The sequence below is a fragment of the Gallus gallus genome, chromosome 14 (genome assembly GCF_016699485.2).
Source record: "Gallus gallus isolate bGalGal1 chromosome 14, bGalGal1.mat.broiler.GRCg7b, whole genome shotgun sequence".
Classification (NCBI taxonomy): domain Eukaryota; kingdom Metazoa; phylum Chordata; class Aves; order Galliformes; family Phasianidae; genus Gallus; species Gallus gallus.
The window spans coordinates 11942461-11957670 of NC_052545.1; the positions used below are offsets into that span (position 1 = coordinate 11942461).

Sequence of the window (15210 nt, forward strand, 5' to 3'; positions counted from 1 at the left end):
AGAAAGCAAATATTTGTGATAACAAGAATGAAGACCCATCAAGTGAAACAATGGGAGTTAATGAGGATGCAATAGAAGATATGAATTTCTGAGTGGGAAATCATGATTTTTAATCAGTGGAAAAGGTAGCTGAGAAGAACTGAAATACCACTGGGTAAAGCTCACCCCTACTATGTCTTGAAAGTAGCACATGGAGAAGCAAAGCACAAGCTTGTCAGACAGATATTACTAACCCAGAAACACTCTGGCTTTGGAGTAGCAGCCCACATATGACCATTCCGCTGTTTGCCTTGCTAGCACTTGAAAATAAACAGAAACTTCTACAAACAATAACCAGAATCCATTCGCAGAAGTGCTAGGTCTAGTGCTGCATAGGTTTAGACTGGGTGATTGAGTCATTCACTGTGGTTTATGTGATTACATCAAAGCTGGACCTAAAGCCTGGCTACCAGACAGTCAGCACTGTTGTGCTTCTGCCTTCTGTATCAGAAGTGAGCATTTATCTGTCAAAACCAGTTAAGTCTCCCTGCATATTACTTTCAATACAATGCAATATAGATACCTGTTTGATGGTGGTTATTTTTTACCCACCTCAGACCTGAAACCCGCATACCTGGGGCTTATCAGAGGGGTTGAAACTTGTTACTAAATTCTTAAGGGAAAAGATAGCCCAGGAAGCTGAAGCCTCAGCTGAAAGCCGATGTAGCTGTCAACACTGAGAAGCTGTATGTGCCTACAGCCTCAATTGTCTTTCCTCTAGCAAACAGCATAGCAAATCCCAGCGTACAGCTCCCTTGGGTATAACAGCATCCCTAACGGATCAGAACAAATAACCAGCTATGGTAAGATCTTGTCTCTGACAGCAGCGAGCAGCAGATGCACGGGGAAAAATACAAAATATACAGTGCATTCTTCACAAGGCTGAAGTTTGCATTTAATTCAAAGTATAATGAACTTGCTAGCTAGTAATTTGTAACATCTAATTAAGCCATTAATGCATTTGACCTTCTAGCTATCTCACAGCAATAATTTTCATATCATTTATACATAAAGATAAATTATATGATGCCTACCCATGTATACAAACTGAATGTTGTACCTGTGATTTTAATTATATTAAGGCCTGACACAGACCCTGGGACTACAAAAGGTTGTTCCCTATAACTTATTAAATTCCAAATATACTTCAAGAAGAATTATTTCTTTAAGGACATACAGTAAAAGGATTGCCCCAGTCAGAAGTCCACCCAAAGACAACAACATAAACTTGGTTTGCTCTTTATGTTATCCAGGAAGGAGGTGATTAGGATGCACAATTATTAAAAAGAAGCAAGGACACTATCCTGGTATGACACCTTTCCAGCACATACCTGCAGACATTGGTATCGTGAATTATGGCACAGGCTTGTAGTGATTCTCTTAGAAGCAACACTCTCAAAGATGTATTAAAGAACTTTAATAATATACAACAGAGGCTTACTACTTTGATCCTGCTTGTACTCCAATGCAGTAAGGGTACCAGAAACCAAGCTAGAGCATCTTTCAGCATCCTGACATTCAGAAGCTTCTTTCCGCAATGATGTACTGCTCTGCAACTGAAGGCTTCCAAAGCTTGTAATTGTTTCTTCAGTAGGAGATGGTTCTGAAAACACTTCCTCTTCAACAGAGGAATAATCCTCACTAGAAGAATCTTCTTCCATCTTTTCCTCTTCTACACTGAGTTGCAAGCTGCTTTTCAGTTTCTGACACAATTCAGACAAACAAATCTGTCAGGAAAACTCAAACATTTATTTTAAAATAAACCAATGTGGCTGCCTTTCCCTCTAAGAGATCAGATGGAGCTAAAAATACTCAGATTCCCCTGGTGAGGACATTTCAAGAAAAAACATCCTACATCTCCTATGTTCTTTCTCATTAGAATCCTTGCTGGAAAACTCTATAGGCCAAGTTACAAACATGAGGTAAGTCATCGAAAGGCCAAGGGCATATATTTTTCTAGCTTTACACAGATAAATAGAAATATCAAGCCGAAAGTTTAAGACTACCAGCAATCCAGATTTTTCAGATGTCTTCCTCAGATTGTGAAGCTAATGCAATGTTTCAGCGACATGCCTTCGCCACTAAGGCTAATGGCACTCTTGGCTGCATCATGCTAAATATCACCAGCAGGTCAAGAGGGGATTGTTTCCCTCTACTGAGCATTGGTGAGGCTGTGTCTAGTTCTCAGCCCCTCCCAGTACAGGAGAGACCTGGATATACTGGAGAGAGTCCAAGCATGGAGATGAAGGGACTCAAGTACCTCTCCCATGAGGAGAGGTTGAGAGTTGGGAGTATTCAGTTAGGAGAAGAGAAGGTTCAAGGGTTTTTTCCCTCAATGTCTATAAATACTTAAAGGAAGGTGCAAAGAGGACAGTGCCAGGCAATAGAATCTCTTATGTTTTATTTTGTGTTTATCTGCTGATATCAGGAAGCATTTCCTATTGCAGAGGTGATGGGAGCCCTGGCACAGGCTGCCCAGAGGCTGTGGGATCTCCTCCCTGGAGACCTTCCAGAGCTGTCCAGATGTGGGCACCCTGCTCTGGGCAGCCCTGCTGGGGCAGGGGTTGGAGCAGAGGGACCCCAAGGTCCCTTTCACATTCTGTGATTCTGCAGTGGTAACTTTTTTGTACATAATATATGGTAATACTCCTATAGACATCCATATTTGAAGAGCAAAAAAAAAAAAACCAGCAGAAAAGACTTATAGTTCAATGAACTAAGCTTCCAGTTTGCAAAGAAATTTAATTTGACCCACTGTAACATGATTTTATGCAAAAATTCAACTATTATTTTACTACCGAATAAATTGCCCAGCATCACTCAAGCAAATGCCACAAACAGCATTGAAGATGCTGGAGAGCCATTCAATTGACTGTTAAAGAAAAAGATCTTGTCTATCCTAAATAGATTTTTCCTACCTTTGCTGATACCAGTTTGAGAGGAGTAAGCAAACTGCGTGAGTAAAAAAAATACTCAGAGCTACCTTAGATACAAATGAACTGTGACAGCGTACATTTAGTCTGTAATGAAAGCTGCACGCTGCTCTCCTGTTACAGATTAGACTTGTTAGGAAAACCATGTTGACAGAAACACACTACACAAAGAAGGCAAACTCAAGTTCAAGAAAGGGTCTATGAACAACCTGAAGCTTGATATTGAGCACATCTTAATGACAGGCAAGGCTAATATTTCTATTTGACTGGGAATTTTATGAGCTTTCTTTTAAGTTTAAAACATCACAGCAGCTGCATTGTAAGACAGTTCAGAGAACAAACCTCAGTTTCAGGAAAGCAAAACATATTTCCAGCTGGGATACAAAAAAAAGTGGGGTTTTGTTTCAAAATTAAATGTAAAAGCTTGTTACTTACACATAAATGATTATAAAAATCTGTCACTGAAAGCAAGTTACAGCTTTGCAGAGTGGCAAATAAAATCATAAGCTCAAAAGCAATACAGGCAATGTAGAAATGCAGAATAATGGAGGCAGTCTGCTTTTCTATCATTCCATTGGAACACAAAGACATGGAATGCACATGCACTCCACCAATGCATTAAGACTATATGCACATGTCTAACTTAAAGATAGAGGTTTAAAAACACTGAGAAAAACCTTAATGCATGTCTACCGAGAGAGTCGTAAGCTTTTACAACATGAGCTGCTCTATTCAAATCTTATGTTACGGGAGCTTTGAAGTCCCAGTTCATAATGTTAACTCTCACTTCTTAAACACTGTGTTACTTCCCATTCCAAATATAGTCAGCTTAGCTATTTCTGCACTGAAAACAGCTGCTCATCTTTCCATGACAGCATGTGCTGGGCCAGGGCACACGGTGAGGAAAGACAAAGGGGTAGTAGAAGGAGAAGGTGGCCGCAGTAGTATTGGATTTACTTGTTTGCTAATTAAGATGATAGTTGATTTAGTACAAGCAACTTAGCCAGTAAAAATAATCCATGGGATACATCAAAATGAAAGCTGATAATGAACCTCTGAAAATTTAAGCTAGGAAAATACACTTAAAGTTTATCTGATGTTAGCTATACAGATGCTACTGAGTAGTGATGTCATTCATAGATTAGGAAGCTGTGGGGTTTTTTCACCCCCACTCTAAAAAGGATATCTGCATGTGCTATAACAAAAAGTAGTAACCAAATAGAAGGCCAAATTGCCAAACAGCGTAGTCAACACAGTAATAACCCTTGATGGAAGAAAAAAGTATTGATTATTTCAAAACTGTACTCTCACATCTGTATGTGAAAGTCATGACATACAACAATTTCACCTTGATTATTCAAAACCTAAGCTACAAAGAAAACAAATTAATTAAGCCTTCTCTAATCTGACAGTCAAGAGTGAAGTCCACATGGACAAACATTAGGTAAACTGAAAGACTCTCCCTGCATCAACATACCTTGGTTCTGTTCAATAGAGACAAGTCTGCCTCTATAAATTAGGCCTTAACATGTTAGTGTTGCTGACCAAGAATAGATTTTCATAGCATCTTCACTTTTTCTTTTCATTTTCACCCTTCATGTCTTATTTCCAACATGGAAAAAAACGTTATGAATTGCTATATGCTGCATTTGAATGCTCTAGTCAGTACAGATACTTGTCCCCATTCACATTTAATTGACTGACAAGCACGAACAATAGATGCTAATCCCACCTGGGAGTAATGGAGAGGATCATCGCTATTTCTCTCCGTACTCATACTTTCATAAGGTTCAAAATCCTCAGAGTACTCAAGAGGAGGTTTAATGCGGAGTTTGGTCCCTCTTCCTGTTTTAATCTCCACAGCTTTCTGTTAAAACATGCACAAGAATTTGATTATTTTTTCTTGCTATCAGCAGTACAATAATCAATGAGCATCTTTTACATAATATCTAGATGAAGCAATGTTTTCCTCAGCTGTTCCATGGAGGAGGTCATACCCAGCACATCATATGTTTGGCACCAGAGTGGAGAAAAAAAAAGATAGGAAAAGGGACATAGCAATCAACAAAGCAGCTACAGTTAAATCCCTTAAAGCACAGGAATATAAAGAAGTGTTTGCAGAATAGCCTCATGGGGAAGGCTCTAAAGTGTGCTCAGGAAACTGGCACACTTGGGTGCCTCTCTGAAATACCTCAATACTAATGGAGAACAAACACATGGGGAACAAACAAGAGGAGTTACAAGTCTGTGTCATAAGGAATAGTTCAAAGATGCATTACTTCAAGCTGTTTCTTACCTGAAGCCATCCTTTGCGTTGTATTTTGCTTGGTGCAGTCTGTGTACTGTGCACTTGCAATTCACTTGCTTTTAGCTGGGATGCTGTTCCAGAATACAGAGGCAAGAATTAGAAGACAGAAAAGAGAAATACAATATTTAAAGATACATGTAATTATTTCTCTCCCTCAGATGAGGAGAAAAGGGCATGCTTCTGATACAAGAACAGGAATAACAATTAGAAAGGCATCCCACTCCAAACATCAGCTGGTTGCATACTAGTGGCAAGAGTTCTGAATCTCTGGGGATTACTACTACTGTGTGTTCAAGAGAGTAAATTGCTTAAAGCTACATAAACAGCATGTAAAGCCCCACATTCATGGATATGAAAGTATTGAAGCATGTTCTAGAATAGATATGCATATCTTCCTGACTCCTGTATGGGTAAAGAGTAAGGCACCTTCAGAAACTGAAGGCAGACTTTGATTAACAAGGTCCTGGTGAACAGTAGATGTTATACTGAGTTTACAAAGGAAGTTAGAGTATTTACTCTCAAACTAAGGAAACAAGTTATTGGCAGATTCAGTAGAATGTACTACGCATTTAACATACAGTGCAGAGAAGTATTCTTCGTGTACAAGTCAGACTAATGAAAATGATTAATTTTCTGAGGCAATAAAGAGTGTCGTTGACTTAGGTGAAAATTCTGTGTGTGGTCAAGTACAAGAGGTCCTTACACTGGAAATGGTCCCAATGAAGCAATGGATTTTTCAGAAGATGCTCTGACTAAGACACAGAGGCCTGCATCTTGCAGGTCACATCAACATCCCCAACAGGGCAAGGGCATAATCAACACTCTCAATACCACCCTAAATAAAGGCATCTCATTTCCTATGTCCAAGACAGATTTACAGCTTCCATTTCTTTTCAGTGAAGAAAAATAGCTGATGCAAAACCTTTCTTCTTCAAGCCATAATTTAATGGTCATCTTAAGCCAGCAGGAACTTGTACAACCAATAAAAGAAGCAGTCTTCCTACCAAGGTCATAGAACCAAAGAGAGATTTACATTGGAAGGGACCTCTGGAGGTCACTTAGTGCAACTTCAATTCAAAGCAGGGCTTACTTCAAAATTAGATCAGTTGGCTCATCCCAGCCCTCAATGTCACATTACCTCTGGGAGGCTGGACAACCCCTACACCCATCTATGCAGTGAATGCTTCAAAAAACTTGCTAATGGCAAATTTTAACTGAGGAAAAATACAGACAAATGACTGCTTTTAATTGTAGTCTCTTGTGCTTTCTGGTTCCCCGTGATTTCTAGTAGAAGCACATTTGAGAAAGCAGCCATAGGGTAGGGCCATCCTTAGGGCAACAGTGCAGGCTTATGTCAATTCAGGGTGATCGTAAAACTACAGAATGAGAGAACATACTTGTTCTATTGCCTCAGCATGAAGCATCTTTCTCATTCCCAGAGGCATGAAATCGGACAAAGGACAGAGGGAGAAGCTGATGGACCACTCTAGAAAGGAAACAAGAACCTTGATACTTGAGCAAAATATCCCTTTCGACTACAGCTCCCATTACTCTATTGGGCTACTCCTAAGTAACTCCAAGAATGCCTTGCAGCCATCAGCATTGGTGAAGGGCTCTTCAGGCACCAAGGGTGACCAGCCCTAGAAGTACAATGCTAAAAGCATGGTCTGACTCAGTCACTGCTTCAGGACTAAACTGGAGAGATGTTTAATTTTCATTCCTAAGCCATTCATCTTTTCCTCAGCAACTGCCCAGAAGGCCAATCAGGTATGATACAAATGTATGTAAGAAAAGGGATGTGGTAAGACTCATGTCACCTCAGAATTAGACAACTTTCCTACTTTGTGATGGATTCCTGTGACTGCATTTCCCTAAGTCATTAAATACAGTAGTTCAATTCCCAAGCAGCAGATGATGCAGCTGAGCTACCTGCCTCTGTGGCAAACATTCATTCTGTACAAAAACATTCTTCCCAAGAGATGGATGGCATGTGAATGCCATTACCTGTTTCAACACAAAATAGGTCCAGTGCTGTCATTCTCAAGCAGGAGTACATTTGAAAATACAAGCTGACAGCGTGTATTCCAGCAACCAACAACTGAATTGTACAACATTCAAACATTAGGAGGAGATCCCAGACTACCCTTAAAGCCCCATCATTTTTATTATATTGACATTCACTGGAAGGACATACTTGGTTGTGAAAGTATACCTGGGTTATACATCCAAATCAGTGACAGCATATGTCGAGACCAGCTTTGGTATCATTTCAATTCACTTACCAAGCCTAAGCTTAAAAGTGTGTCAACCACTACTATTAATTATTTTGAGGGAACACAAAGATTAATAACGACAGTTTCAGGAAGCATAAAGGGCCCATTCTGTACTATTAGGTATCACACATTCCTAATTTTTTAGAGAAGACTAATTGGAGAGATGGATGCTTTAGAAGTAATAAACAATGCAATAACTCTCATGAGAGATAGATAGGGAAAAAAATTCCATGCTGTATCTTAGCCAAAAATCGTTTTGGTGAGTAAAATAACATTCAATCACTGAGAAGAAATGCTTGAAAATGAAACAGACTACAGAACTGCTAGGATACTACCCTAAGGCAAGAATTCTACATAGATCACCACAGACACCTGTTCTGGACTGTGGTGGTAAAATGAAATTGAAGAAGAAAAATGTCAGGATGATGATTTAGTTGGTGTCTTTCATTGTCACTATAATTTTTTAAGGTAAGAACACCTGATGGCTGTTAAACAGCAAAATACAGATGTTTTAGAGACAGTGGCTTTACCTCTCTACGTTGGCAGAGTTGAGGAAGGGAACAAAGGCTGCCATGACACCTTTAAAAAAAACCCACAGCACCTCAGGTGCTAATGACAAGATCAGTATTCTACCTGACCTGAATCAAGGGACAATAAGCTAACACCAAAAAATTCTTTAGCTAAGCTTAGAGAAGAGGTAAATCTCTCCTGACAGAGATCTGTTAGAATTGCTAGCACAATATTTGCACCAAAAAGCCAAAGATATTTGTTAATACAGGCTTCGGCTACCTAAAAGCATATCTCCCTAATTTGGGCAGAAGCACTCAATTTCCTTCTTTTTCCTATATTCAACAACATGGAATATTTGCACCATTACACACAACTAAGGCAGGACACACATGATGAGCTCATTCCCCATCTCCGCACTGTGCGACTTGCAGGAAATCATATAACAGACAGCTAAATCTGAACTCATGTAAACCTGAAAGCAAATAGTACCCAGTGCAAAAGGGGGAGTGGGAAAAATAAAAAACCCCAAGAAAGAGATTGGAGTATGGATACTGAATGAAATGTTAGCTTCCAGTATTGCTGAGATTAGTAAGCTTTCAATCATAAATTCTCACATTATTTTCGTCTTCATTTTTAAGCAAAAAAGCTTAATTAGACACTGTTTACATAGCAACAAATTTAAAAGATATACTTTATCAGATAGGCTGTATTAATATGAGGATAAACTGCTTTACACTGGAATTTACTGAAATCATTTATTTTCATTAAACTAACTGGATTAGAAAGCCACTAAGCTCACCCTCTATAATTTCACACAGGCAAAATCACTCCTACTACTACACTGCTCTTTGACAGAAAGACTTTAACTGGAACTAAAGTACACATTTCAAGTAAAGCCAACTAATCAATGGTAGATGACATTTCTTCCTTACTTCAAATATTTAAATAAAGATTACCTGACTTTTATAGAAGACTACAGTAGTTTAAACAAAATTTAAGTCTGTAATTTGACTATAGTCTATTTAATCAAATGCCATTTACTGGACAACATGGGAACCCATCAGCTCTTACAGTCTGAGAACAGTGCGACGTATCAAAGGCATTACAATGGCAATTTCTAATTTTCTAGTTAAAAGCAGGAAGGTGAGGAAACTAAGCATTGGAATTAAATAGAGATCAACCGAACAACTGATAGGGAGTTGCAGAGACTGTTTTGTAACACACAACCAGCTTAATAAGTACTCTACCACACAGCCTGGGAAGTAATTTCAATGATCAAATTACAGCTCTGATGCGTAAATATTCTAAATAGCTCTAGACTGCTGTCTCTGTGTAACTCACCATTTGTCGTTGTGGTCTGCGTCTCATTTTTCAAGTGGCCAAATGAGTGGATTTTTTTGCAGTACTTTCTCAGCTCTGAATTCGCTCCATTCATATACAGAGAAAACCCTTGCTCTAGCTGCTCTAGTTTGATTTGTGCGGGATCCTTTCTTTTCAAATACCTCAGTAGCCTAAAGGAGAAAGATAACAACTCATAATAACAACTCATCCGTCTGCAGTACAAATACAGATGAAATTAGCAATAAATGCAAAGACAGTGTAAGAATTAAAAAGAAAAACACACATTTCATAGCTCAAGTAACAATTCAGGTTATAACTTGTCGGATCCACTCGTGTTCTACAATGCCTGTATGAGTACTGACACCCTGTGACGTAAGCTCAATTAAGTGTTTCCCTTCTAAGACTTCCACTAGATTGCTTATTATTTCACTCCCCTCCCCCCCTTTTGGTATTCTATATGCTCAAACTTTCTTCTTGAGAACTTCTGAGAGTTTTGGTTAGAAATTTAGAAATCTTAAAATAGTTGAGCTCCTCTCAAAACAGCAACAAAATAAACTAAGGCAGGAGTTTGAATCACAAGTTCTAGTTCTCACCTGCTTAGGTACTGTTTGCCCCTCCCTCCCAGTACGTATCAGACACCACAGATACCACAACACACAATCCTGGCACCTGAACAAAGGCTCCTTCTGAGGCCTCAAGGTTACCTCAACTATTTCAAACAAGTCACACCAAATCAGGTGCTGCAACACAGCAAACCGAATTTCACATTGCAACCAAGTTTTTGGACTAACATTCACCATTGTTGATACTTGATATCATATGTTACAATCAGAAAAATGAATGCAGGGGAAGGGCAATACAGGAGTGTAACAGCAAAGGGACCAGAGTGAAGGGAATGGTGTTACAAAGGAGAAGTGCTCACCTGCCTCTGAAGAGCAAGAGTAGCAGGGAAAACTCCACAAGGGAGAGATCTCCAACCAGAGATCCTTCCCCACTGGGGGTCAGCCCTTAAGTGAAGTTCAACACAGGTGCAGCCAGGCTCCACCCCTTCTGGTCATACAGCTGAATTGCCTTCACCTGTGCTCCCAGGTGCTCAATCAGTGGTTCAGGCCATGTCTTAAGAGCTACCATACATTTATCACATACTCAGTGAGAATGGGAGCAATGCTTACCGGTTTCTCTGCTGAAGTGCTATTAAATATTCATCATGTTTTTCATCAAAGTTAGTCACCATGTCCTTAATATAAGCTGAAAAGAATATAGAATTGTCATAGTGAAGATTTTAAATTATTCATTATAGAATATTACTGGTTCAGCACCCTCCATAGCCATGAATGCTCTAAGCTGAAAGAAGCTCCTCTTTCAACAGAGTATAAAAGAAATTGTGTAACAAGTTTCCTGATGAACAGAGAACACATTGCTTGCTTTTCTCAAAATACCAGAACTAGAAGGCAGACGCTACAGTGAGTTTTCAATCCAGGAACTGACATTCATTTGAAAGGGCCATGCCATTTGCCTTGCTTACAAAGAAGCAAAACTGCTTCTGACAGGTTCTGAGCAACAGGAGGCAAAGTGTTTGCAGGTAGGCCAACAGACATATACAGAAAGAAGAGTTGAACTTACCCCACTGGTGAAGGGGCTCTCTGGCTACACAGCACTCCTCAGAAAGAAATCAAGGTCCAAAAAAAGCAGTCTCTTTAGTGGCTGGCACTTATATAAGCCCCGTGGGGGGGAAGTCCAGGTGCAAACCATCTGCCTGTGCTCAGTGGGCAGCCACACCCCTTCACCAGGTGCTCAATCACCACTTCAAGCTGGGACCTAACAGCTCCCCGACGCCATTCCTGTACTGGTACCATTCACGGGGTCAGTTAAATCTAAGACTTACTCACTTTAGAGCCTGTATATGTTTAAAAATGTATAAATTGAAGATTTTACCTTGCTTGCCTTTCGGGAAGTGTGAACATTTCCTACTGAATATTCCAGAGTTGCTGCTACAAGTTGTGGTAGAGTGCGCTGGTATACTGAGAAGTTTAAACTTGTTGCTAAAGCGTTTACTTCCTTATCAAAAAATTGAAACTTCGTACTTTGGCTCTTACCAATCGCACCGTACCTCTGTTACAACACCGCTCCCGCGCCTCCACCGAAGCAGCGCAATGCCGGAGCTAGGCGGCGGAACAGGGCCCGAGCCCCGGCCCAGCCGCCCACGTTCTCAGTTCGGACCCCGCAAAGCCAGGGGGCAGAGCCCCGCCACGCCCAGAGCCCGCGCAGCCGGGCAACTCCAGGCCAGGCCGCGCTGCCACCGTCCTGTTTCTGCGTTGCCTTGGTTACCGTCGCAGATGGTGACATCACTTCCGGTGCGCTGCTGCCCGGTGCCGGAAGCGAGCGGTGGGAAGCATGGAGGCGCTGTGGGCGCTGCTGGACGAGGTGTCCCTGGAGGGTTTGGATGGCATCACTCTGGGAGCGCTGTGGCAGCGCCTCGCCGCCCGCACACCGCCCTTCCCTCTGCCGCTGGAGCCCGCCACGAGACAGCTGTTGTGGGCCGCGCTCAGCGCCCAGCCCGACCTCCGCTTCTACCTGCTGCCGCGGGCGCGGCCGCCGCTCCGCCTGCACGACCGGTGAGAGGACCCCGCCTCGCCCCGCTCCCCTTCCCGCAGCCCCCCGGAGCTGCCCGGTGACGTGCTGGCTGCTCTCATTGCAGGTATGAGGAGATCGACCTCGAAACGGGGATACTGGAAACCAAGAGGGATCCCCTGCCGTTGGATGACATCTACCCTGTCCACATGATTTTGGATGATAAAGATGGCCTGCAGGGTTCCTGCCAGTACTTTAAAGAGAGAGTGGACATCACCGATCAGATAAGGAGGAAGGACTTGCAGCCCTGCTGTACCTACACAGAAGCTGTTGAAAAGTGAGTGAAATCCCAACACCTGGCATTAAAGAATATTTAACTTAATTGTTAAACTGTGGTCATTTAACTCCGTTTTTGAAAAATTCTATGAAGAATGACAGTCCGATCTCTCAGTTTTTTATGGATTTAAGTTCCATATGGATATGAGGAAGAAATTCTTTACTGCGAGGGTGATAGAGCACTGGCACTGCCCAGAAAGGTGGGGGAATCTCCTTCTCTGGAGATACTCAACCCTACCTGGTCTGTTTCCTGTGCAGCCTACTGTAGGGAACCTGCTTTAGCAGGGAGTTGGACTTGATAACAACCAGAGGTCCTTTCCAACCTCTATGATTCTGTAATAATCATTTGTTTCTTTCCCTTCTGTTAGATGGGGAGAGAAGCTGGTCATCGTGGCTTCCCAGGACCAACGCTACAGAGCCCTGATAGGCTGGGAGGGCGATCCCGACTTAAAGCTCCCCGACTTCTCCTACTGCATCTTGGAGCGCCTGGGGCGTGCCAGGTGGCAAGGAGAGCTCCAGAGAGATCTTCACAGTGGGGCTTTCAAGTAATCTTATATTTTGCTCTATAAATTTAATTGAGTGAATTGCTACTGACTGCTTAGAAAATTCTATATTCCTGTGTGTTGATTAAGCCCATATCTGTACTGGTAGCACCTCACCCTTATAAACAGGAGGGATTGTTTGGTTCCTGGGGCCTCTTTTGTAGTTTTGATCACAAAAATGACATTGAGGCTCTGGAATGTGTCCAAAGAAGGGCAACAGAGTTGTGAGGTGTCTGGAGCTCAACTCTTACGGGGAGTGGCTGAGGGAATGGGATTGTTCCATTTGGAGAGGGGGAGGTACAGGGAAGACCTTATTGCTCTCTCCAGTTCCCTGAAAGGAGGTTGTAGTGAGGCAGGGATAGGCCTGTTCTCCCAGGTAACAGCGATAAGATGGGAGGTGATGCCTTAAGTCGTCCCAGGTGAGGTTCAGGTTGGATATTAGGAAAAATTTCTTCTCAGAAGGCGTAGTGGGGCATTGGCACAGGCTGCCCAGGGAGGTGGTGGCATTGAGGGACGTGGTGGGATGGGCTGGGGTTGGACTTGGTGATCTTAGTGGTCTTTTCCAACCTTAATGATTCTTTGATTCTAGGTACTTGTCTCTTCCTTGAGTTCATTATACTTCCTGATACTTTCTCATGGAATCAGAGATTCTCTGTTGGGTGAATAGACAGAGTTTGAAGGATTCCAGTTCTCAGAGCAGTGAAGACAATGTAGAGAACAGGAAAAATTAAGCTAATAGAGCCTGATGTTTCTGCAGCAAGAAAGAGTTTAAGGAAAAAAACCAAGATCATCACCCAGCTTCTTTGCTTCATTGACAGAATAGCTAGATGATACTGTAAGTTCTCTGTAGGGAAGATCAGAAATTGAGAGGTCATTCCCTTCTGTGAGTTGATTATCTACAAACAGGGATCGATTCATTGCTGGGTGTTCCATATGACACCAGGAATACACTGTTTTTCATATATTGTACTCCAAAACTTGTTTTTTTTTTTCCAAATAGTTCAGAGGAAGGTTATAAAAGTCATTTTTCTGTAACATTTTGCAAAGTGTTATGTTGTGCCTGTGTTTTATTTCTAATTTTAGAAGTACTGTACGTACAGAGGTAAGTCATTTCCCTATTCTTGCTCTGGCACAAATGTAGGTCATGATGCACTAAGCTGTATGCCTAAAATTCTTTTTTTATCTCCTAATTAAGAGCTATTCTAAAAAGCTTGGTTTTAGTTGGCTTGTTTATTATGCCTTAGAATTTACAACAATGTGTTCAGTTCTCTTTCCTGGGGGACTGCACATTATTCTCCTATAATTCTCATCTAAAATTCTGAAACAACAACAACAGAAAAGAACCTGAATCCCCAAATGGTCTCCTATTGTATGACCACTCTTATTTTTTCCTGGTCATTGAATAAAGCAAAAGCTTTTAGAGAGAAAGTGATATTAAATGCTCTGTACAGTCCATCAATTTCACAGGTTAAATTTTGGTACTTCCTGTTTTGTGATTGTCACATTGAAAATTAGCACAACGGACATCACTAAGACTGTGGGTAATCTAGCTAGGGGCATTGGAATACTGCATAATTAGAATTCACTTGCAAATTTCCTTTGCTCCTAGATAACTTGCATTCTTTTCTTTAGAGTGGATGCTGGAAAAATTCATTATCACCGAAGAGTATTGGACAGGAATGGTCTCATAACAATGCAGTCTCATGTGATAAGACTACCAAGTGGAGCACAGCAGCACTCAATTCTTCTGCTTCTGACTCGCTTTCACGTTGATAGGTATGTACCACTGACATGTTTAAAGCATGTCCTGGGTAGGCTGCCACCTTTTACTATGATGAATGTTTCTGCTGTGGTCACCAAACCATCACAGTTCCCCAGTATCGACTATTCCCATTTTCTTTATTAACTCCTCTTGAAGACGCTGGACTTCCCTTTGAATTGTGAAGAATAGTATTCTTGGTGCCTGTTGATTGCCTATTCATCTCTTCTCATTATAGCTCTAATCCATCTGTTAATGTTAAGTGCTCTCACTTAAAGATAATTGAAGAACACTTCAACATACCTTCTCTCATAATTAACATTTTAGAATATTATAACTTGTGCTTATAATGTTATATGTTAATTCTCTTTTCTTGGTTAGGAGGAGTAAATATGATATTCTGATGGAGAAGCTCTCCAGTATGCTAAGTGCTCGTCCAAACCAGATAGAAACATTAGGAAACTTAAGGGAAGAATTGGTGAGATTTCATTCTTCTTCAAATTCTCTCTCATACAGAATATAGATGACTCATATCAAAGGCAGTCTGTTTTTAAAGTTGCATAGTATTTTGGGGTAAGATATCAAAAAGTAGGATCTT

General features: G+C 41.1%; 2 protein-coding genes across 17 annotated transcripts in view; one reads left to right on the forward strand and one right to left on the reverse strand.

Moving 5' to 3' along the window:
• KATNIP (katanin interacting protein) overlaps positions 1–15210 on the reverse strand; it is a 66097-nt gene that overhangs the window by 41907 nt on the left and 8980 nt on the right. For 7 of the 15 annotated variants that reach the window (XR_005839741.2, XM_040647474.2, XM_040647471.2 and 4 more), the window contains exons 1-6: positions 11515–11736; positions 10577–10652; positions 9405–9574; positions 5269–5351; positions 4705–4839; positions 1481–1742 (exon numbers count right to left, since the gene is read on the reverse strand). Coding sequence is in view for 14 of the 15 variants with exons in the window: in XM_040647474.2 (XP_040503408.1) it covers positions 1481–1742; positions 4705–4839; positions 5269–5351; positions 9405–9574; positions 10577–10638 (712 nt within the window). In the remaining variant the exon portion in view is untranslated. Of the gene's footprint in view, positions 1–1480; positions 1743–4704; positions 4840–5268; positions 5352–9404; positions 9575–10576; positions 10653–11027; positions 11251–11339; positions 11737–15210 lie in introns of those variants that run through there. The other 8 variants (XM_040647467.1, XM_040647465.1, XM_040647466.1 and 5 more) reach the window with 6 other exon arrangements.
• Positions 11769–15210, forward strand: part of GTF3C1 (general transcription factor IIIC subunit 1) — a 38119-nt gene continuing 34677 nt past the window's right edge. For both annotated transcript variants that reach the window (XM_004945344.5, XM_040647462.2), the window contains exons 1-5: positions 11769–12019; positions 12103–12312; positions 12680–12856; positions 14486–14629; positions 14994–15090. In XM_004945344.5, coding sequence (XP_004945401.4) covers positions 11799–12019; positions 12103–12312; positions 12680–12856; positions 14486–14629; positions 14994–15090 — 849 coding nt within the window. In that variant the 5' untranslated portion in view covers positions 11769–11798. The remainder of the gene's footprint in view (positions 12020–12102; positions 12313–12679; positions 12857–14485; positions 14630–14993; positions 15091–15210) is intronic.